The sequence below is a fragment of the Calonectris borealis genome, chromosome 18 (genome assembly GCF_964195595.1).
Source record: "Calonectris borealis chromosome 18, bCalBor7.hap1.2, whole genome shotgun sequence".
NCBI lineage: Eukaryota > Metazoa > Chordata > Aves > Procellariiformes > Procellariidae > Calonectris > Calonectris borealis.
This window is the reverse complement of record NC_134329.1, coordinates 8,196,206-8,216,876: the sequence shown is the minus strand read 5'-3', so window position 1 is coordinate 8,216,876 and position 20,671 is coordinate 8,196,206. Positions and strand designations below refer to the sequence as shown.

Genomic DNA, 20,671 nt, shown 5'->3' with positions numbered 1-20,671 from the left:
ACATCTGCCCAACGTTGGCAGGGAACCAGCTGTATCGATAGATGAAAGGACAGTACCTGAGAAGCCACACATCCATAGGCTGCCTACAGAACCTAAATAAACTTATCTGACAACATCAGTGGCTGTTTGCTATAGGAGCTTGCAGAAATGAGCATAATGCAGATGTCAGAAGTGCTTTAGTGATACAGTTGTGTCACTTTGTGCATCAGACTCTCTGCAGTCGCCGTTTCTGTCTTGCTTACCTAGGCCTGCGCTTACACTCTCATTCTGACTCCTCATTGAGGTGCTGGTCATCACTTCCTGACCTCAGCCTTTTGAAGTTTGATGTTCTGGTATCAGCCAGCCTATCTGCCTTGCTGCATCCCAAACGCTTGTGTCAAAGCACCGTTCTCTTTCAAGCACATGTGAGGAGAACAGCGGCTTGCCACAGTTTTGCATAAGCTTGTGTCTCCCTACTTCAGGCATGGATCCCGTGTGCGTGAGCTCAGACTCTTGAGGTGTGCTGAGTCTGCAGGGCTGGCAGTACAATTCTGTGCCTCCGTGGGGAAGAACAACTCTCTTCTTTTTCAGGTTGCTCTTCCCATGATGTGAATTGGGACAGACCATCTGACTCACTTCAACATCTTGTTTGAGCTGCTGAGGAAATCTGTTTTCCCTTCCAAGGAAAACACTTTCATTTAGCTATTTACGTATTCAGAAGGTGAAAGAAAAGATGTGCATGAGAGAGGAAGCTGCAGGAAGTGGCCCTGTATAATCCTCTGGTTCAGCAAGGTTTAAGTCGTTTGTGTCAGCCATTGGAAATGGTGACGTCTAAGCCCTCAGGATGTAAATGTCTTCCTGCTTGTAGTGGTTTGCTGACCCTACCTGATATGGTCAGCAGTTGTTGCTTCCGCCTTGGGGATAAGCACATCCCCAGCCAGTGATCCTTTTCCATTCACTCTTCTTTCTCTATCAAAAATTAAGGATATCAGGTTGGAATTGCACCTTTTGGACCCTGGAAAAATTGGTAGACCTGGAACTAAGTAGAGTAATTCGAGAGAGTGCCCCAGCCACCAGTGTGTCTCTGCTTCTTATGGGGGTTAGCACTGAGACTTCCAGGACTGGCAGGTGCCTTTCTGATGCAGAAGACATCATGAGCAAATACCCACCTCTGGACTCACCATGCTTGCACAAAGCTCATGCAGGTCAGAGAGGCGGTTTACTAAAACGTTCCTTGAATTCAAGGTGTGCCAGCGTGGCACTAACAAAGAGAGCGCCGTGCTACTTGTGTTAACATCAGAAACCAGGGTCTCAGATCTGCCTGCATCTTTCTGCCTGTCACCACTATGTGACATCTCCATAGTGCTGTCTAAAATTGGTTCCATTTGGGAAGAATTCTTTCCCTGGTTCCAGCAAGGAACTTGGTCCCTCTGTTCCTGTTGGGAAACTAGAATACTTTTCTAGGACCCCCCCCCAGACTGGTGCTTTTTGGGGACTGGCAGTGACTCAGTTGATGTCAAGAAACCACTCTTCCTGGAGAAGTCTGGGCAGAACAGGGCCAGTTCTCCAGCAGCGGGAGGAAAAAGAGCTACAGCTGCATCAGCACTAACGGCACCATCTTGAAGAACCACCACAGCAGAAGGGTGAGTTGGGCACTGATGTATTCTGCATTGAGAGGTTTTGAAAGGAGGATGGAGGAGATGAACTGGTACCAAAATCCCTCGCTCCAGCTCCTCTTGGGCTTTTCACAGCCTCACGGAGAAGGAGCCCTGGTGCCACTGGGAGGCAGGGGCTCAATCCAGCTGCAATTCCCTGGACATTCAGAGCACAAATCTGAGTACTCTTGAGCAAAGTCAACCCTGTACACAGGGCTGTGTGCTGGTACGGACCACCACCAATGAACACAGGGGATAGCAGCAGAAAGAGGAGTAATCCTTTACTTGTGTTTTAAGTGGGCGTTTCAAGTCAAATTATTTTTTTTCCATAGATAAATAATGTTAATTTTGGGACTGATTCTAATGCTTAAACTGGCTTGAACTTTGTATGGTAATTTAGACTAAAATAATTGTATTATTATTAACCTCCCCATTATTTGGGATAATCAGGAGTTGATATGAAATAAAGGAAAAACAAGTATATGACAAGTCCTATTGCTCCTAGACCATTTGAGTGTCTTTGTTCTGTTACCAGCTCCAGGAGCGGTAGTTAGCTTAGCCATGTTTCGGTGCGGTAGTTGTGTCTGAGATAATCCAGCATGTTGCCAGCAGAGCTGGTGCTGGCCGTGAACCACGAAAACTTGTAAATCTAAACCCGTGTCTGGAGCTGTGTTGCAGAAGCCGCAATAATTCAGCCTTCAGAAGTGGGGGCTGATTAGAAAACGATTTACCCGCTGCTGCATCCAAATGAGAAACCAGTTAGGAACTTAAGAAACAAAACTCCTTCATGTCTATGAATAAAAATGGATGGGAAAGGAGGATATGTGCTGTTTCTAATATCTTTAACATAAGGACCAGAAATAAGTAGTTCAATTTGCTGTTTAATAAAACACTGGGTTTTCAGTGCAAAAAATATTGTAAAAGAGAATTACGTAGTAAAAAGAGAATCCAGCAATATTGGTTTTATTTAATCTCATTTTGATTAAATTCCAGGTTCTATCCAAATATAATGACAGAAAATTAGCAAAACCATTCACCTACTAAGTAGCAAATATATCATTCATCCCTTTCAGTATTAAAATATAAAAGTTAAAAAACTGAATAAGTATATATAAACTATATAATCGCTTAAATACATTTATAAAAATAGATGTATTATATAAATTCATAAATACCATTCACTAGCAGAGAGAGAAGTACAAAATCAGTCTATTGGCAATCAAATTTTCTTTTGAAAAATAATTGCAAGATAAAAATATAAATAACATTAAAATTACTGAAATCATGCTTTCCTGTTTGCTTATTTATGTAACGATGGGTTAATTAAATCACCCTGACTAACATTAGTCCATCTTTTTTATACACTGTTGCAAATAAAACAGTATAAATAGTTTTATAATAAATACAATCAATAACTTAAGACATTGATCCTTTAAATATTAAATTAAACTAGATTATATAGTTATAATATATAGAATAGCAAGTACATTATCAGTGTTGTTACTGGCATCAAACTGATCACATAACTACTGATAGGTCACATTTAACTCTAGTATCTTAAAGTTATTTTTTCATCCTGGCATGTTACATTTCTGCTGAAGGGTACATGTTTTGGTTTTTTGCATCAATTGTTCATATTTCTGTAAAACCTGCCAGATGTATGTCTTGTCCTCTGCCGTTGTCATCCTCTGGACCTGGCTACAATCCATCTGTGGAAGGTCCTCGTTCTTGCAGGTGTAAAACGTAGCTCGTTCACTCAGTGTCACATTTAGCTGATTGATATTTGCATTGACAGATTTAGTTAAATTCTTACCACAGATTGATTCTATATCGCATCTCAGGTTTTGCAAAACATTGTAAAAAATGTGGAAAATGCAGCAATTTTCATGAAAACCTGGGCATTCAGGTATTTTCTTCACCATGTCTTTGGCTCGGGGGTCAGCAGTTAGCCAGCTCTCAGTTTTGGGCGTTACAGAGCTACACGTGTTCTGTAGGGGAGGAAGAGGAGAGAGAAATTATTAATCTTTTGGTTTACATCTTTCCGGGTAGTCGCTTCACGTTTGAACGCCTAGGCGCATACACACCTATCTTTCAGTTTGTGTATGCTTGGGGTTTTTTGTTGTTGTTCAATAGCTATATTAACACCTACGCTCCGTTTATCGAGTAGGTATTGCACACTATCTGTGGCTATGATTGTGCAGTACTTTCTATCTTAATAGCCTGCTTGGCTTTGTTTTCAGCTTTTCTAAGTCGTCTTTTTTTTTTCTTTGCCATATGGGCAAAATTTACTCATGCAAGAGATTTGCCTTGACCTAAGCATATTTTCATCTGTTTCAGCAGAGATGGTTTTGATTTCAAGAATGAATTCAGGGGAAATGTTTACCTTGATTTTTATCAACGTACTCTTGGGAACATGTTCCCAGGAATTGAAATTTGTCTGAAATATTGACACTTAGGTTCAGTGCACATTTTACCGTCTCCAAGGAACAGACGGGCTGAGCAGGATTTTCAGCGGAAGTGCTCTAGTATTAGGATCAGACCGAAGAGCAAGGCAATTCTCTCCATGTTTCCAGTCATCTGACCAGTTTCATCCAAAAAGATGCCTGCTTCAAGCCTAGCGTGACTCAGGAGACCAAGAAAGAGCAATGGATTTAATCTGGAAGATCACAGCTAACAGTTAGCTGAGGTGAAGTTGCCCAAACCTTTCCCCAGCTGTCCTAGACATTGCTCCAACTCTGCCCTAAAATAATGCAATGTAAATGCTTTTCTTCTTGTATGGAATACAGAGAAGAGACTATTTTAGATTCTAACCCAAATATTTCTTTTCTGACGGTCTTTCTAGTGTTTTATAATAATTCAAGAGATTAGTCCACAGACATAGACACAGCAAATGCAAAATAGCACACTTACGTAGCTTTTAAACAGTTCAGTCGCTTGCCTTTCTATCACTGATGCTAAGATCTTTATTCCAGTAGTAAAATGCTTCTGTGTCTGTCCTGTAGTAGATTTGCTTTCTTTTGAGGTGGCTGTTGGCGCCAAGGAGCCCAAAGGAACCAGTGAACAGAAGAGGAAGATTGCAAACCTGTTGTTCTCTGCATTCAAATGAAGAGGGGAAAGAAAAAAAAAAAAAAGAATACAATACAATGATTAGTCTCAAGCCTCTACATCATTTTTGCAAAACTTCCTGGTTTTGTGCAGCGTGCTAAATTTCTAAAGCGTATAGACATTAAGTGGCTGAGCTAGCAATGAACATCAACCAATGCAACCTTACAACGTGTAGCAAGGTTAAGTCACACCCACCTGCTCGGCGTTTCATGGCGGGCTTGCAGAGTAGCTGACTTGGCCGAAAGCTAGCTGGATGTTGGCGTTCAAGCTGCTCTTTGCCTGGAGTGCTGTAGATGTGGACAGCCAAGCTGTATTTAAGTACTGTGGAGTTTTGCGTCAGTGGCTCCTCCATGGGTTTTTTTTGCGGATGATAGTTTGGGGTTTTTTCTTTTTTGAAAGATTACATCAAAAGTTGGTTCAAATGCGTCTTCACTGATTGTGATCTAGATGCAGTTTCAGACTGACACAGATGGTGTCCCGTATCATCTATTTGACTAGGAGTTCAGGACACTTGGCTTAGACATCCCATCTAAATTCTTGGGCTCTCCAAAATGCAGGATTTAGAACATAAACCCTTGTTTTTTTTAAAAACATGGTTGGAGCATGCAAGCACATCGTTGGTGCCCAAAACCAGCAACCTTCTCCTGCAGGGTCCATGTAAGAGTGGGCTAACTCTGGCAGTGAAAAAGCCAGGGGGGCTTGTGTGCAAGCCAGGTCAGGCCTTCAGGTCAACATATATATCCTTCTGCTGGACGTCTGTAAGGCCCTGTCCCCAAGGTGTGACCCCCTCACATAACCCAGCAGAGGATGTCCAGGATCCCACCTCTCCATCTCTTGTCACCCTTCTCTCTATCTCCCCTCAGGCTATTTTCCATTTCCAGTAACTAAATGCAGAAAATTCTCATACTTGCCAAAACAGAAAACTTGTTTCTAGGATTTACAAGTATGAGGCTGTGATCAGAAGAGGACCTGCAGAACTACTGATAGTTTAGGACAGAAAGGAGGGCAGAGGAAACCCCTACGAGCATACCTTTGAGAAAACGCAAAGTGGCACATACACGCTTGCGCTTCCCGCCTCTGTGATAAAAGATATGCCTGAAAGGTAGTGATAGATTGAAAGATGAACGTTTGTCAAGTCACCAGAAAACTTTCAAGGAACAACAGCTTGGTGTCAAAATAATCAGTTCTCTTTTCCACATGAAATAATCTGTCTCTGAAAATAAAAAGCTTGGTGTGCGCATGAACTCCTCTGAAGTGCCTGGCACTGGTACAAGGGTTGTTCTCCGGGCTGAACTGATTCCCAGGGATTGAAACGGGAACGGACATTTCCCCTGTATCATGTTGCACTCGGGTCCCACCATCTGTAACTTCAGGCCTCAGTAGTTTGCTTGAAGCCACAATAATGGAGATTCACAAACTGAACGTGGTTCTGCCATGTGCTGCGAGGGAGCCCCGGACAGCCAAGCAGAGGGATGCAGCCATCCCACGGGGATGCATTTCTTCTTGCATGACCTATGTTCCCAGGTGCTAAATAATGCAAAGAAAGAGAATGGGTTATCATGGCCTAGGGCATGAGGCAGCAGACAGTAGTACAGCAGAGTGCTGGAGAAGAACCAGAAAAGGACAGTTCTGGCAGACACTTTTTTTATTTGAGGTTTTGATCGTTAGTTGGGGGTAAAATGGAGAGAGAGAGAGAGAGAGATGTTTCTTTGTGCAGGGTGTTCTTTAGGAACATCCCTACAAAGACAATGATGGGTACAGGTGGCTCCTTTCACGTAGAAGGGTGATCTTGGAGGGTTGCTTGTTTGGAAGCACCAAAAAAGCAGAGAGATGCATCTGGTTAGTGCCCCACAGTGCGTTGCAAGATGTGCGGAAGGTGCATAAGCTTGCACATACAAGAGACCATTGGGCATCGGGCACTGCAAGTCCCTTCCAGCTGCCCCAGATGGGTACAGCCAGGGAGGACAGACAAGGAATCGCAGCCGGTCTTCCTCTGAAAGCAGGGAACATCTCTTTGTGCAGCACCAATGGCAATGGGACCCAGTTATTTGTAACAGTGATACAAATAAGAGAAGCAGCATTCTTACAGCTTGGCTTTTCCACGAAATATGATTCAACCACTGGTAGTGCTTTTTCAAAGATTTTAGAAGATTTGACTTCATTTTCTACTGAGCTGAGGATAGCAGTTTGCCTGCTGGTTATTCCACACCATGGCATGCCACTATCTCTCAGCATATGCATGCTCTGCACATCCTTTCCTATCTGTACGCAGCTGTGATAAGCTGCTGAGCTGATAAGGGAGCAGATCGGCATCTGTCCTGTAAAACCCAACCCGAGTGGAAGTTCAGCTTTCCACCACGTAACCGCCAGATGCCGCAGAGCATCTGCAATTCATTTGGTGAAGTTTTGCTGACACAGGCTGCTCTATAGACTCCCTAAAAAGGAACTTGTAGCTGTTGCCTCAACACCTATCGCTGGAAAAAGCAAATAAACCTCAGAGCGCGGAGACCTGAATCTGACCTGAGACAGAGCTGCGGCTTTTGTTCCTGGGGTTCGTCTACTTTTTCCAAGTGTAGGAGCCGGTATTTTTAGCTGTGAACTTTGTTTTCCGATGGCCTTGCGCTGCTGTGGCGGCGGTGCCCTCCACGCAAGTGAACAGCAGTGCTTTAACAACTAACTGAGAACCTGACTGCTTCCTCCCTGAAACTTGAGTGGTACTCAGGATGTAGATAAGTGAAATGGCAAATGCCATGCCACAGGTCCTTGGCCAGGGGACAGGGCTGACACTGCACCCTGCAAATGCTACATGAGGCCGCCCGCTCTTTCCCTCGTGGGGAGCGGCCCCCAGAACCCAGTGGGAGATCTAGAAAATTTATTTCCAGGGATTTATTTCCAGCCTGGGGAGCTTGGTGCCGTCCCAGGCTTGCTCTGCAGCCACGCTTGCAGAGCTTGGTCCCCCGTTCCCAAGGCGTCCGCGTCCCCACCATCTCCTAGCGACAGGGACACGTGCCGCCGAGCTGCAGAATTCCCTGCAGGGCTGGGGCTGGATGGCAGCACCCGGCCGCTGCAGCGTCTCGGCTGCTTTTTGGGAGCACCTGCGGCGGCTGGGTCTGCAGGACTTCCCCTGCGGCCTTGGCAGCTGGGTAGGGGGCCAATGGGGCACAGCCATGGGACGTGGCGGGGGGGTCTGCAGGGCTGTTACTGCCTCTCCCCTCTCCCTCTCTGCAGAACAAGTCCCGCTGTGATGCACGCACGAGCCCCTGCGGAGGCCAGCCGGGGCTGGGGGCAGATCCAGCTGGGCAGGAGGAGGCCACGCCGCTGGGCGAGGAGAGCCCCGAGGCGCTGTTGGAGCTGCTGAGCGACGGGCACAGCCCCTGGGCCCTGCTACCGGACTGCAGCCCCCAGGACCAGCACCTGCGGGAAATGGCTGTGCTGGCACCCGAGCTCGTCCGTGGCTCCTGCGTCTTCCAGGTCCTCAGGTCCCTGCGGATCGTTGGCAAGGGAGTAAGTGCAGCTGCTGGTGCCTGTAAAGCTACCCATCTCCAGGCCAGGAAATGATGTCTTCCTGTTGGGAGGGAAAACATCCTGGGAAAAGGACACCTTCCCCATCCCAGAGTCTTCCCAGATGCCACTATTGCAGCTGGGGTAGAGCTGCTGGCTCCCCCACCCAGCGTGTTGCACTAATCTGTGTTACACATATGTCACGTGGATCAACACTACCTGTCCCTGTCACCTTGGCCACGAGGTGGCTTGGGGACACGTTGGCCAAACCTATCTCTTTGCAGGTGGAGGAGGTCGATGAGGGTCTGTTGCAGTTACAGCAGCTGGAGGAGCTCATCCTCAGTGCCAACCAGATTAGCAGGATAACCTCGGCCAACCTGCCCCGGACACTGAAGGTGAGCGAGCAGTGCCTTGCAGCGGCAGGACGGGGAAGGAGGTCCCATCTGGGAACGCAGTGCGAGCCGAGCAGCTCAAAGAGTGCCAGCAATGGCTCATTGCAAAGGGTGTTTGTTGTTCCCTCTGTCCCGGGCAGGTCCTAGAGCTCTGCTGCAATGCTGTGGCTGATCTGCAGGATCTGTGCGCTCAGCCTCCTCCGGAGCTGCAGCACTTGGGACTGGGATACAACATGCTGTGCGGCCCTTCGCAGGACAAGTACCTCACTGCGGACTTCTGGTAACGCCACAGGCTGAACACGGGCTCCTGAAAGGGAGGTGGGCAGATGTGAACAGGTGACCTCAAGCCATCAAGGTGGCCCATGTTAAGAAATTACAGCCCTTCAGCAGAGTTGTTCCTTTGCTCTGTGTGCAACGCCTGTGCAGAGCGCTCTGTCTCTGTTCCCTGTCTTCTGTCTCGTGCTTAGAGGGTGTCTTGGTCTGTGGCCAAGGTGTGGAATGGGGAGATCACCTGGGGAACTGCCTTGACGCCCTGCCCACCGCAGTTCCCGTGTCCCTGGGCAGCTTCCTTTTTCCATGCCCTTCGCAAAGTCCCTGCTGGGAGTCTGCTCTGGGAGGGATCTAAAGCTTAGGCTGCATCACCAGATGATGCAGTGGGATGGTTAATGGATGCTAAAGGAACATGTTTTTGAGTTGTGGGGCAGACTGGCAATGGACCATATGGCTCAGGAATTTGGAATTGGCCTCTTGAGATTGTACCATTGGATTCCCCAGTTTGACCCAGTTTGTGCTGAGAAAACGCAATTTTTGTTTCTATTTTTGACCCAGGGCAGTAGCTCTCTATTCTCAGATGGATGCTGTTTGCCTAACTTTCTTCTCTGGGCTCTCTCCTTAGGCCAAATCTTGTCTCCCTTGACCTGAGCTTTAACAACTTGACGGATCTGCTGGGGCTGGTCTCCCAGCTGTCCAGTCTGCAGAAGCTCCGCGTCCTGGTGCTCCAAGGGAACCCACTGGCTCTCATTCACACTTACAGAGGCTTCCTCGTGGACAGTCTGCCCAAACTCTCCATCCTCGATGACATCCACATAGGGCCTGACGAGAGGCACCGGTTCCACAGTTTAGCGAGGCAGCCAGGTGGGCCTTTGCCTTTGAACCTGTCCGTGCTGACCCCGTGATTCGGGAGGTGGTTTCATCATGGTTGAGCCAGGATTCTTCAGGGCAAACTCTGGATCCAGTGTTGACTTCCTTCTTGCCTATCCTCTAATGGAGATCTTTCTCTGTGCTTTTTTACCCCACTAGTACAAGTGGAGAGACAGGCAGAGGACCTTGCAGCGGTGTAATTACAATCGAGGTAGTTTTAGCCTTAGTCAGGTCCAAAGATTGCAAGAACAACCTAGTCCTACCACTGTCTTGGTGTCGTGGCCTGCCCCCATCTTTGCTTCCTAGACACTGTCTGGTTTCAGACCGTGCGTTTCCCTCTCAAGCTGCTGAAAGAGGAACATCTCCACTGGGGAAGATGCTTACATGGAACATCTCCACTGGGGAAGATGCTTACACGGGTGCTGCACTGTCAGCACGAAGTGGTGCCACTTTTGCAGTGTGACACATCCCTGACTGAGAAGAGAGCAGGCGGCTGAGGACACCCGGGGGTGGGAAGCCCCTTTGATGGCCCCTACTCAATAAGTTTATGTGCTGGATATGCTCTTTGAAGTCTAAAATGTTAACCAGGCAGGCAAAGCGGCCAAGCCAGGAGATGTTTGCATGGCTTTGGAGTGACCCCATGTGGCAGTGGCTTGTCACAGCGTTAGCACAGGGTGGCAGGGAGGGATGCCAGGTGGTGGGACACGGCATCCTGGAGGATTCCGCTTCCTCTGTGCCTTCCTCGCTCTGGAAGGAGCACACTGCAGCTTCACAGCAAGATTGTCTTCCTTTCAGAGCTGATCAGAAGCGAAGCACGGGTGGTTGTGAGCATTGGGGAAATCAAGGGAGTCCCCGATCCCAGAGCTTGTCAGCAGCTGGAAGTTGGTTCCAAGGCTCCGGTGATCACCTACAGCTACTGTGTGACGTACAAGTTTGTGGAGGAAGAGGAGACTGAGGACGGTAGCAGCACTGAGGTTTGTGCTTAATTGAGATCTTGAAAGCAACAGGCAGTGTCAGGCCACAGCAAGGGGGACTTCACCTGCAGGCTGCAGAGCGAGGCCGTTCGTAATGGACCTGGTGTGGGCAGCAGCAGCGTTGGGGATAGAATTCATGCATGGCCACATCTGGCAGGACAAATCCCTGCTGGCCACATTCCCTGTCCCTCTCGGGGAGCCCAGCGCTGCTCTGCATGTGGGAATGCATTCACAGCCCCCCTCCCGCTGACTGCGGCAGACCCCTTCCCTGGCGCTGATGCCCCTTATTCCACGATGAGGGTGAGCTGGGGAATGGGATTTTGGAACCAGCTCTGCCCCCTGGTCCTGGTGCAGACACAACCAGACATGCCCTGCCAAGAGATCCCTCTCTCTGTTCCAGGTAACAAAAATCCATCAGCATCCCGTCATGGCCACCCTGGATGTGGACAGCTCTGCTCTGGACATGAGGGAAACAAAGGGCCAGCAGGAGCCTGCAGCCACGGAGGAGTCCAAGGCTCACTCTGGTAATGAGGAATTGTAAGTCCCCTGCCCCACTGCTCAGGGCAGGTTTATGGCTCTTCCTGGTATGTGGTGGCATTGGGACATCCCTCGCAGCGTTGGCTGCAGCTGGGCTGTTACTGAGACCGATGGATAATGAATTGGCACTGCTCATGTCCCGGGGGTCCTTCCTGTCCTTGGAAGGAGAGGTCTCTCCTCAGAGCTTTTTTGTGTCCCTGCACAGCAAAGGTGTTTGTCACCCCTGGAAAGCCCTGGGCAGACACCATCGACTGCAGCTACAGGAAGGAGCACACTGCCAAGGACTTAGTGGGGCTGAAGTCCTACCTGGCGTCTGGAACGATCGTCTCGGTCATGGAGGAGAAGGTGAGTGTTGGCAGAGCTGGATGAAAGAGGAAAGAGCTGCCCAGCAGTGGTATTGTGTTCCCTCTGGGAGGCAGCCCGGGATGGTGGTGACCCCGGACCAGCGTCCTCGGGCATCCCAGCCCCTGCAGCGGCAGCTCCTCTCTCTGGGCAGGTGCTCTCATGGCCTGTCGATGCTGATCCAGAAGAAAATGCAGTCACGAAGGGAAAGGCGAAACGGAGGCTGCAGGACGGTGCCAAGGTAGGGTGCTGGGAGAGAACGATGTCCAAACACCATCTGAGGTGCAAAAATAATGATGGAGGCATGAGGGCCCTTCTCGTGGGCCAGTTTGGTGTGTCAGAGAATCTCCCCTCCATCCCAGACCTCTCGCCAAAGTCTCCCTTTGCTGTGGGAGGAAGGCAGCAGTGGTTTTACACACATCTCGGTCTGGAGGCAGTGGTGGGCAAGGGGCTGGGTTGGGGTTGCTTGCTGTCTGATAAAGGGACCCCAACCCTCTGCTGATGCTTGTCCCCATGCTGGTGCCCTGCAGGTTCCTCTGCCCAGGGACAAGCAGAAAAAGAAGAAGAAGGAGGAGCCATGTGAACTCCGCAGCGACCCTCCCGTTCGGAGGACTCTGGGCTCCGGAAAGGTGACCCTGGAGACCCTGCTGGCCACCGAGGACCTGGTGGCAACTGTGTGTGACTTTGGGATCCTGATCACTGAGCAGCCGCTGCAGCCACCAAGTCTGGAGGAGAAGGTAAGGAGCGTGTCCCGGGGCAGGGCGGTGAGGCAGGGCTGCCAGGGATGGGCAGCGCTGCGGGCTGCAGTTCAGCACATCCTGCTGTGCAGCTGGCCCAGGCATCCCTCCCGTCCATCCCTGTTCTCTCCATAAAATGGGGCTGAAATAATCCTGCCTAAGCACCATCCGTCACTGCTGGTATCATTATTTAATGTAGATATTAGCAATGAGTACTGCTACTTTTTATAGGCCAAGATTAAGAAAATAGATGAGTTTATTTTTCCATCTAAGAGTGTGAAAGCAACCACTCATGCTTCCTCTGATGCTCTCTCTCTCGGCATGGCAACACGCACTGGCTGTACCGACACTTTCTATTTCCTGGATTCTCTTCTCCAAGCCGCCCCACCACTGTGCTTCTGCTTCCCCTCACCCCTTTCCCTTGCCCTTTAAATCCCAGTGACAGAACCCAGATGGTGATGGGTGTCACAGGACTGAATGCGGGCAGTGAATTTCAACACAGCCTAACTATGGAAACATCTCTCTCCACAGGACAGGAAAAAAGGCAAAGACAAGAGCAAAAAAACAAAAGCAGAGAGAGAAAGTCAGGCCAGCTGGAAAACCACAGCATCTCCCAAAGGTGACAGAGACTGGAGCTGGCTGGGAGGAGGGTGGCGTGTGCGAGAGCAAACACCAGCGGTGCCCGGCGGGGAGGCAGCCCCAGGTCCCTGCCACCCTGCCTGCTCCGCCGAGCAGGGCGCTTACTCACATCCTGAGCTTCGGGCTGTGAATACATCCATTGACTATGGGGCTGTAGGGTTAGACACACGCCCAGACACCTTGTTGAATCAGTGTCTGAATAAGCAGTGAGGGTGGGCTGCTGGCTGTCCCGGGAGCGACACACACCTACCAGCTCTGCGTGCCAGGGAAGAAGGGCAAAGCAGATTTTTGGGCGAGAGGTGTGCTGCCACTGTGTCGGCTGCCAAATGTGGCTGGTGGCATGCGCTGGTGTGGGCAGCTGGGAGGAGTGCTGTCTGGGATGAATAATAAGGTCCTCATCCGTTTCCAACTCACACCTCAAAGCACTTTGCAGAGGCCATTATTGTTCTTTCTGGTTTAGAGATGCACAGAGAGCCCCAAGTGCCCCAGCCAGCCCATGGCAGGGCCGGGAACACACCCCAGTCTGCTGTCGCCCATGAAGAGACCACTCTGACCCCTGATGGGTGTCCCTGCCTCCCCAGCGCAGAGCTCATGGTCTGCGCAGCCAGCAGCGTTGTTTAAACCACTGGAGACAAACCTCACGCTGCCTCTTGCAGGTTATTTTTCCAGCAGTCTTGTTTTGACTACAAAACCAGCGGTGCCAGCACATTGGAGGGGTAATGCAAGAGCAGGAGGAAGTGGGGGAGGGAAGGGGTGGCAGGGTGACGCTGAAAAGCTGCTCCTGGGTCGAGGAGGGCATGGAGTGGGCCAGGCCTCTGCAGCGCCGCTTGGAGCTACCAAAGGAGCTTCATGTCCCTGCTCTGGCATCAGATTTAGTTGCTAATTTAAGAGAGCAATTAACCCCCTTCCCCTTCTCCAGGATGCTTTTCCATGCCATGTCACCCATGGCGAGGTCCCCATCTTTGGGGAGGATCTCAGATCCCTGCAGCCCTAGGCTGTATCTGCACTCGAGAAAGCCTGATGGCCTTCCCAGCTACCTGAAAAGAAGAAAAAACTCCTTGAATTATTGTTCCCCACAAGAAGATGTGTATTTGCAGTATATGCTCAGACTGTTGCTGAAGCAGGGAGCTGCTGTCAAACAACTGAAGTTTAGCAGTGGTGTTTTTTACTTCCTTTCCACCCCAGTGCCTGTGGTCAGTGTGCACAAGGTCTAACCTTCAGCTTGAGCGAGAATGAACCGTTGCAGCGGGTTGTGTGGCCAGAGATGGTGTTGGGTGCATAGAAAACCGCTGCTCATGCAGGAAACCCAGAGTGATTAGAGACTCGTGCTTAATTTCATGTCCCCTTATGCCTGTGCAGGTGGAGGCCTGGCCGGCTGCACAGCAAGGCCACTGAGTGCGTATTTCAAAACGATAATGCCTAAAAATCAGCTGCCCCCACAGCTTGCTGCACCCAGAGCTGGCAGTGTCCCATGACTGCGCGTGCCACTGTGACTCATGACTCACAAGTACACCCCGATTGCGGCCGGGGTGGCAGACACAGCCGGGGGGGCAGGTGGGCTGCTCAAGCGCCGCTGCACGCAGCGCCTGCAAGCCCTGGCTGCTCCATGAGTCACCAAATTGCACCGTGGTCGTTTGGCACTTGCTCATCACCTGGGTACCAGGTACCACGTTGGAGCTGCGGTAGCGGCCATGCTGCGAGGCACGGGGAACGGCTCCCAGCCCTCGCTCCGCTGCAGCCCTGCGTCCAGCGAGGCTGCGTAGGGACCGGCACTCTCACACCCGGGAGCTGAGCCTGATTTGCATCCCTCAGTCGGTAAATGCACACAAATAATAAGTCCTCTCAGAGGAATTGGGATCCCTTCCAGACGTCTCAAAGAGGAAAGGCAGCAAGCTTTGTCTTGAGCAAACAATTTGCCCAGACATTGAAGGATGTTTTCAGAAGTAGTCTCACGTAGGTCTCATTTTACCCCACACTTGATTTTCCAGGATCCTTGAAATGATTTATTTCCGCATCTTTCTTTTTTCCTAGGAATTATAGAGTTTAACAACAAAAAGCAAAATTGCACCCAGATCGATTGCCTGCTTAAAGATGCTTTTTGGGCTTCTTATCCAAAGTCATACTCAAATAGATTTTCCCTCAAGGCCCAAAGTCAGTGCTAATGTGGGCATTCCCCCCCTGCGCACTGCTGCTTTCAGGGTGATTTACACTGTTAAGACAATGACAGATTTACTTCTTTCCACAGGAAAAAGAAAAAACAAAGACTCTGCTGAACTGGAGGAGGGTCGAGGGCTCCAGCCAGTGCCACTGACAGTTCAGTTCCAGATGCAGCTGCTTCAGTGGCCCTCGGCAGCCGGTACCCAGAGCCAGGAGAGCGTGGCCACGGCGGTGGGGAAGGCTCAGTAATGCATCCGTAGCAAAAGAGCGAGTGGGAAATAAAACCCACGGGGATGCTGCGTGGATCCTGGTTCAGCTGAATCGCCAAAGCTGGGAGTTGCCACGGGGCTGGTGATTGCCTGGGGCTGCTGCTGAGCTTCTGCAGGAGCTGCAGCGCGCAGAGGCTGGGGTGTGGGGTGGGGTGTGCGTGGTGCCGGGTGGGGTGTGCGATGTGCGGTGCTCGTGTGCGTGGTGCCGGGTGGGGTGTGCAATGTGCAGGGTGCGGTGCCCGCTGTGCAGCGCCCGGTGCCCGCTGTGCAGCGCCCGGTGCCCGCTGCGAGCCCCCCCGCCTCCGCCCGCGGGAGCGGCGGGGCGGGGCGAGGCGGGGCGGGGCCGGGCTCCTCGGGCGGTGCGTGGCGGCGGCGCGGAGCGGCGGCGGGTCCCGGTAAGTCGCGGCGGCGGCTCTGCAGACCGGGGGGGGCGGGGGCGCACCGTGGCCGTGGAGCGCCGGGCTCCGAGCCCGGTCTGCACGCCCCGGCTACGCGGGCTCTCCCCGGGGCGGGGGCGGCGCGGGTCCCCGCGGGCTCCCGAGCCCTCCTGGGGGCGAGCGGCCGCCGCGCCCGGCACAGCGCTCCCGTCCTCGCCGGCAGCACCCGGTGGGACCCAGGAAACAACCGTGAAGGGAAACGCCGAGACCCGTCCCGGCGGCTCCCTGGGCTGGGACGTGCGCTCCGTCCCTGCGGGCGTGGGAGTGCTGCGAGCGCAAGTGGAAAGTGTAAGTATGCAGGTCTAATTGATGAACGGCTTCTTCTTTCTCTGACCGCACAGGGCCTGGGTTCTGCACCGGAGGTTGCCATGTATCCCAGGATTAAAAACCTCGCACTTTATGCCTTTTCAATCACGCTGCTGGCGTGGGTTTTTTACATGAAGAAAGAGGCAAAGTTGGCAGCGTCGCCAGCAGACCAGAAGGTGGATGTAGCGAATCACAAACCCAAGTCTTTGGTTCCGGGCAAGGCTGAACCCAGCAAGTGTTTGCCAAACTTGACCCTTGCCAATTCTTCTCTCACCCTCCCGGAGCTTCACCGCATCTTCTTAACGTACAAGCACTGTCGGAACTTCTCGGTTCTGCTGAAGCCTTCCAGGTGTAGCAAAGAGACGTTCCTCTTGCTGGCGATCAAGTCTTCCCCGATCAACATAGACCGGCGGGTGGCAATCAGGAACACCTGGGGGAAGGAGGTCTCCATCAGTGGCAAGCGCATCAGGCTGGTATTTCTTCTAGGGCGCTCGGAGGCCAAAATCCGGGTACAGCCCCTGCACCAGCTGCTGGTTTATGAAAGCCAGGAGTTTGATGACCTTTTGCAGTGGGATTTCGTTGACAACTTCTTCAACTTGACCCTCAAGGAGCTGCATTTCCTCCGCTGGTTCATGGAGGACTGCCTGCACGCCAGGTTTGTGCTGAAGGGTGATGATGATGTCTTTGTCAACACTTACAACATTGTTGAGTTCCTCCAGGAACTGGATGCTGAACAGGATCTCTTTGTTGGGGATGTGATCACCAACGCCCGGCCCATCAGGAACACCAAGGTTAAATACTTTGTTCCAGAGTCCATGTACAGAGCCCCCTTCTATCCTCTCTATGCGGGTGGAGGGGGCTATGTGATGTCTAGAGAGACAGTGCGCCGCCTCCAGAGCACCGCAGAGGGCATGGACCTCTTCCCAATAGATGATGTCTTTGTGGGAATGTGTCTGGCAAAGATGGCAGTGACCCCAAAGAACCACGCTGGCTTTAAGACTTTCGGGATCCAGAGACCTTTCAATCCTTTTGATCCGTGCTTGTACAAAGAGCTGATGATTGTGCACAGACTAAGCCCAACGGAGATGTGGATCATGTGGACGCTGGTAAAGGATGACAGCATTAGGTGTGCGGTGTCAGTAACGCACAACTACAGAAGGGGTTGGAAAAGAAGCTACTGATGAGCACAGTGGGATTGTGACTGGTGACAGATACAGGGTATTTGGACTAAAAATCAGGTTGTGGTAGAAACGTGTCCTCTACTAACAGACTGTACTCGAGCCGGTCTTTTGCAGTAAGTCTTTTTCTGTCGGTGGGTTACTGAAGCAGTTGGATTGTCACGGGGTGGGGATGGGCCCGGTAGCTCGGTGAGACGCCACGGGGGACTCGGCTCGGTTCCTCCCAGCCAGACTGGAGCCAGGGCAAGTCACAACTGCCACAGGGATGTGAGTGAGGTGACACCTGCTATGGAGGCTCTGCAATGCTGGTCTGACCACCAGCCAAATTCAGTCTCGTGTAGGAAAGCTAATGATGACTAATGAGTGACAGAGCACTTGAAATTACTTGAAGGGGTGGAAGAAAGGCCAGTGTGTGCTGCTGGGTCCACTGCAGCGCAACTCCGCTGTCCCAGGCCAGCAATCCTTCAGGTCCTACTGGACAGCAGGAGAAAGGGAGTGGAGTGGGGGGAAAAAAAGCCTCAAAATATATTGCCTTAATACAGCGCAATGATCCAAGGGACTGGGCTCTGACTCGAGCCCTTTGGATTTTACAGAAGTCTATTACAGGTTTACTTGCACTGGAAGCTTTTGCACAAACACTTTCTGATTGGGTTTGAGAGGAGCAATATGTCTTGAATAATCACGGTGGTAGTTATAGTGGCTGTAGCTTTTCATGTTGTGTGGGAGGTGTTTGGGTTTTTGTTGTTGTTGTTGTAATGTTGGGTATAAATAAAATACAGTTTTGAAAAGTGTTTTCACAGGAGTATTCTTGGGTCTCCTGAAAGCTAAGGGACCTAAAAGCCAGAGAAAGCTGAGACCTGGTGCTGGGCATTTGCATTAAGGAGTCATTGATATTAGAGAGGATAAGGTTATGTGGAAATGGGTACTTGTCACTTCCTTTGCTGTGAGCCGCTGCCATTCTCTGCCCCTGTCCAGACAAGATGTATGGATGCAGAAGCGATTAATCTATGAGTGCACTGGAGTTGCTAATTTGAGGAAAGATGAAATGTGAAACTAAGATTTGGTGATCCTTTTATGAAGCTTATCAGCTTCAGGGTGTTTTGCTGCTAGATCAGAAACTGCTGTGCTGTGCATGAGCAGGAAGCAGCCTGGAAGCTTTCGAAAAAGGTAGAGAGGAAGTGTGTGATTACAGAAATCAGAGCAATTTTTGTTGTGCTGTTGTCATTGCTGTCTAGTGCCAGCTGCCCAGCATTCACTGCCCACCAGATGTGAGCTGGAGCTTGCCGAAGTGCCCGGGAAGTGCTTCCAGGAGGTCCTTGATTGTACTCCTTAGGCAAAGACCGCGGGCATCCCGAGACCGGACGTATGCCAAGCTCCCTGGCGAGGCTGGCTGCCCTGCCTTCCAGCGGGGTGGTGCAGTGTGTACGCCCTCAGGCTGAGGGACTCCTGGCAGTACCGCTGGTCCTTGTTTGATCCCTTGCTGCGTTGGCTTTCTAAAGCACCAGGTGTAGTTCTAGCTTAGCCCTACAGCGTGACCCAGACTCTTGCGGCGGGAGTTGCCACTCTCACACGAGCTGTTTCTGTGCCAGATGCCAGTAGGTGTTTTCCTGAAAAAATTGCTTTTCCAAGGGGTGAGCCTGCATGTGTGTCCATCCTCAATGTGGTCTTGTACAGCTGCTACTGCTTCTTCTCCCTGCAGCCCTAACAGGGATTAATTAGCTGTATTAGCTGTACCTGAGAAATTGTCTACACATAGTTTCAGATATGTGGGCTTTGTGAACAAGGCTGAGTATCAGCAGCAAAACCTAGTTTCTGGGCACTGCTGCTGCTTCTAGAGAAGAGACTGGACGGAGCGGGTACCGTGGTACCCTGTGAACTGCTGTGGCAGCGTTTTTCTGATCCACTAGATGATTCCAAATGCAAACTCAGTAACATAACATAGACTGTGATGTCATGTCTGTTGTGGACTTAGGTGTACGGCCTAACCCCTGATAGGCAACTTTCACTTCTTAATAAAGGTGTGGGGCTTTTTCCACCCTGTTTTGGAGGCGATATGGAGCCACTCGTGTTCCTTGCTCCCATTTTGACTTGACTGAACCGACTGGTTGGTTCCTGTCACATCTGAAGGTTAGATGTGTGTTGGTACGGCCTGTATTTTGGAAAGTAAGAGCAGGGCGTACAGTGAAACAAGAAGTGGGGCAAGAAGGGGGCTGGGAGCAGGCTCTGGAAGGGCAAGAATGGGCTGTTTTGCAGACTCCTGTAGCAGTGCTCATCTGTCTTAAGCCGTATATATCTCTGCCATGCAAGCATCTGAGTAAGAGTTATTGTGGCATCTTGAAAGGAACAGAACCTGTATGTGCATTTGGGTCAGTGGCTTGGGAGAAGTTCTTGAACTGCAGCATGTAACAAATTGGAGCAGTTGTGGTTAGAGGCTGACCTGAAGTTGTATTTGGCTCAAGGGCGTGGTTGTGCCACTGCTGCAAAGAATCCTCTCGTGATAGTGGGGTTTCTCCTAATGCTCCAGCCCAACGCTGTGTTTGGGTCCTGACTACTGGCGCAGCAGACGCTGGCATCTTCCTGTGAGCTTTAATTCGGGACTGCTCCATCCTCCTTGGATACAGCAGCACCAGTGAGCAGCAGGAGCAAGCAAAGGTGGTTTGTTCATTTCTTTACCATTTAATCTATAAATGTACAGTGCTGTGCAGCTGAGATTGCACGTGCTCAAAAGGCAGGCAAAATGAGACACAGATAGAAAGGCTTATGCTGTAGCTGAAAAAATTCCTAGTCAAGTACAATTCAGCTTAGGAACAGCAACCTTGACACAGCTGTAGTGCATCAGATGCTAATTTGTGGTGAAAAACCTATGATTAATGTGTGTTTTCTTACAAAACCTGATGATGGGGATTAACTGACTCAAATCAGCAGTGATAAAGTTCTAGTGGATGCTATTCTACAAAGCAATCTCAGCTTAACTTTACATTGTCTATACAGTTAATATTGCAAATTTCACATTAAGCTGTCAAATTAGAAAAATTAAGACAGTGAAACATACCTGTGGTTTTGAAGCCTGCAGTGAAACATTAAGCTTGCAAAAAGAGAGAATTAAGATTATTTTCTTGAAACCTGTGCTGGAAAGCATTCAAATATGTAAAACTCACTTTTGCTCACTGCTATGTAAAGAAGTACGCAGCAGTTGCCACAACTTTGTTTATAACCACAGTATCTTGAAAATCAAATCTCCCTTTGCTTCCTGGGGAAAGCAGATGCGTTACAAGTGGTGACTCTTGGGTGAAAGAGGTTGCTGTACTGAACTGCAAAACTTC

At 50.4% G+C, this 20,671-nt stretch overlaps 2 protein-coding genes across 5 annotated transcripts; both read left to right on the top strand.

Annotated features, from left to right (window-relative positions):
• The first annotated feature begins 5,146 nt into the window (after positions 1-5,146).
• On the top strand, positions 5,147-15,407 carry LRRC43 (leucine rich repeat containing 43). Of its 2 annotated transcripts, XM_075167682.1 has the most exons (12): positions 5,147-7,882; positions 7,968-8,243; positions 8,525-8,635; positions 8,773-8,912; positions 9,528-9,766; positions 10,568-10,746; positions 11,147-11,270; positions 11,489-11,628; positions 11,780-11,866; positions 12,156-12,362; positions 12,894-12,981; positions 15,247-15,407. In XM_075167682.1, exons 1-12 carry the CDS (start codon positions 7,787-7,789, stop codon positions 15,405-15,407), a joined length of 1,848 nt encoding a protein of 615 aa, XP_075023783.1. In that variant the 5' UTR covers positions 5,147-7,786. The 2 variants fall into 2 exon arrangements, with proteins under 2 accessions (XP_075023783.1, XP_075023782.1); XM_075167681.1 differs by lacking the exons at positions 5,147-7,882; positions 11,780-11,866 and having other exon boundaries at positions 8,079-8,243.
• On the top strand, positions 15,270-19,301 carry B3GNT4 (UDP-GlcNAc:betaGal beta-1,3-N-acetylglucosaminyltransferase 4). 3 transcript variants are annotated; one of them, XM_075167691.1, is made up of 2 exons: positions 15,270-15,357; positions 16,206-19,301. In XM_075167691.1, the coding sequence occupies exon 2, from the start codon at positions 16,233-16,235 to the stop codon at positions 17,349-17,351; it is 1,119 nt and encodes a 372-aa protein (XP_075023792.1). In that variant the 5' UTR covers positions 15,270-15,357; positions 16,206-16,232; the 3' UTR covers positions 17,352-19,301. The 3 variants fall into 3 exon arrangements, with proteins under 3 accessions (XP_075023792.1, XP_075023791.1, XP_075023793.1); XM_075167690.1 differs by lacking the exon at positions 15,270-15,357 and adding an exon at positions 15,420-15,509; XM_075167692.1 differs by lacking the exon at positions 15,270-15,357 and adding an exon at positions 15,797-15,822.
• The last annotated feature ends 1,370 nt before the right edge of the window (positions 19,302-20,671 follow it).

Coding starts and splice junctions, on each gene's coding strand:
- LRRC43 (XM_075167682.1), top strand. CDS start 7,787: ATGGCAGCACCCGGCCGCTGCAGCGTCTCGGCTGCTTTTTGGGAGCAC. Junction 8,636..8,772: donor ACCTGCCCCGGACACTGAAG/GTGAGCGAGCAG, acceptor TGTCCCGGGCAG/GTCCTAGAGCTCTGCTGCAA. Junction 11,629..11,779: donor TCTCGGTCATGGAGGAGAAG/GTGAGTGTTGGC, acceptor CTCTCTGGGCAG/GTGCTCTCATGGCCTGTCGA.
- B3GNT4 (XM_075167691.1), top strand. CDS start 16,233: ATGTATCCCAGGATTAAAAACCTCGCACTTTATGCCTTTTCAATCACG.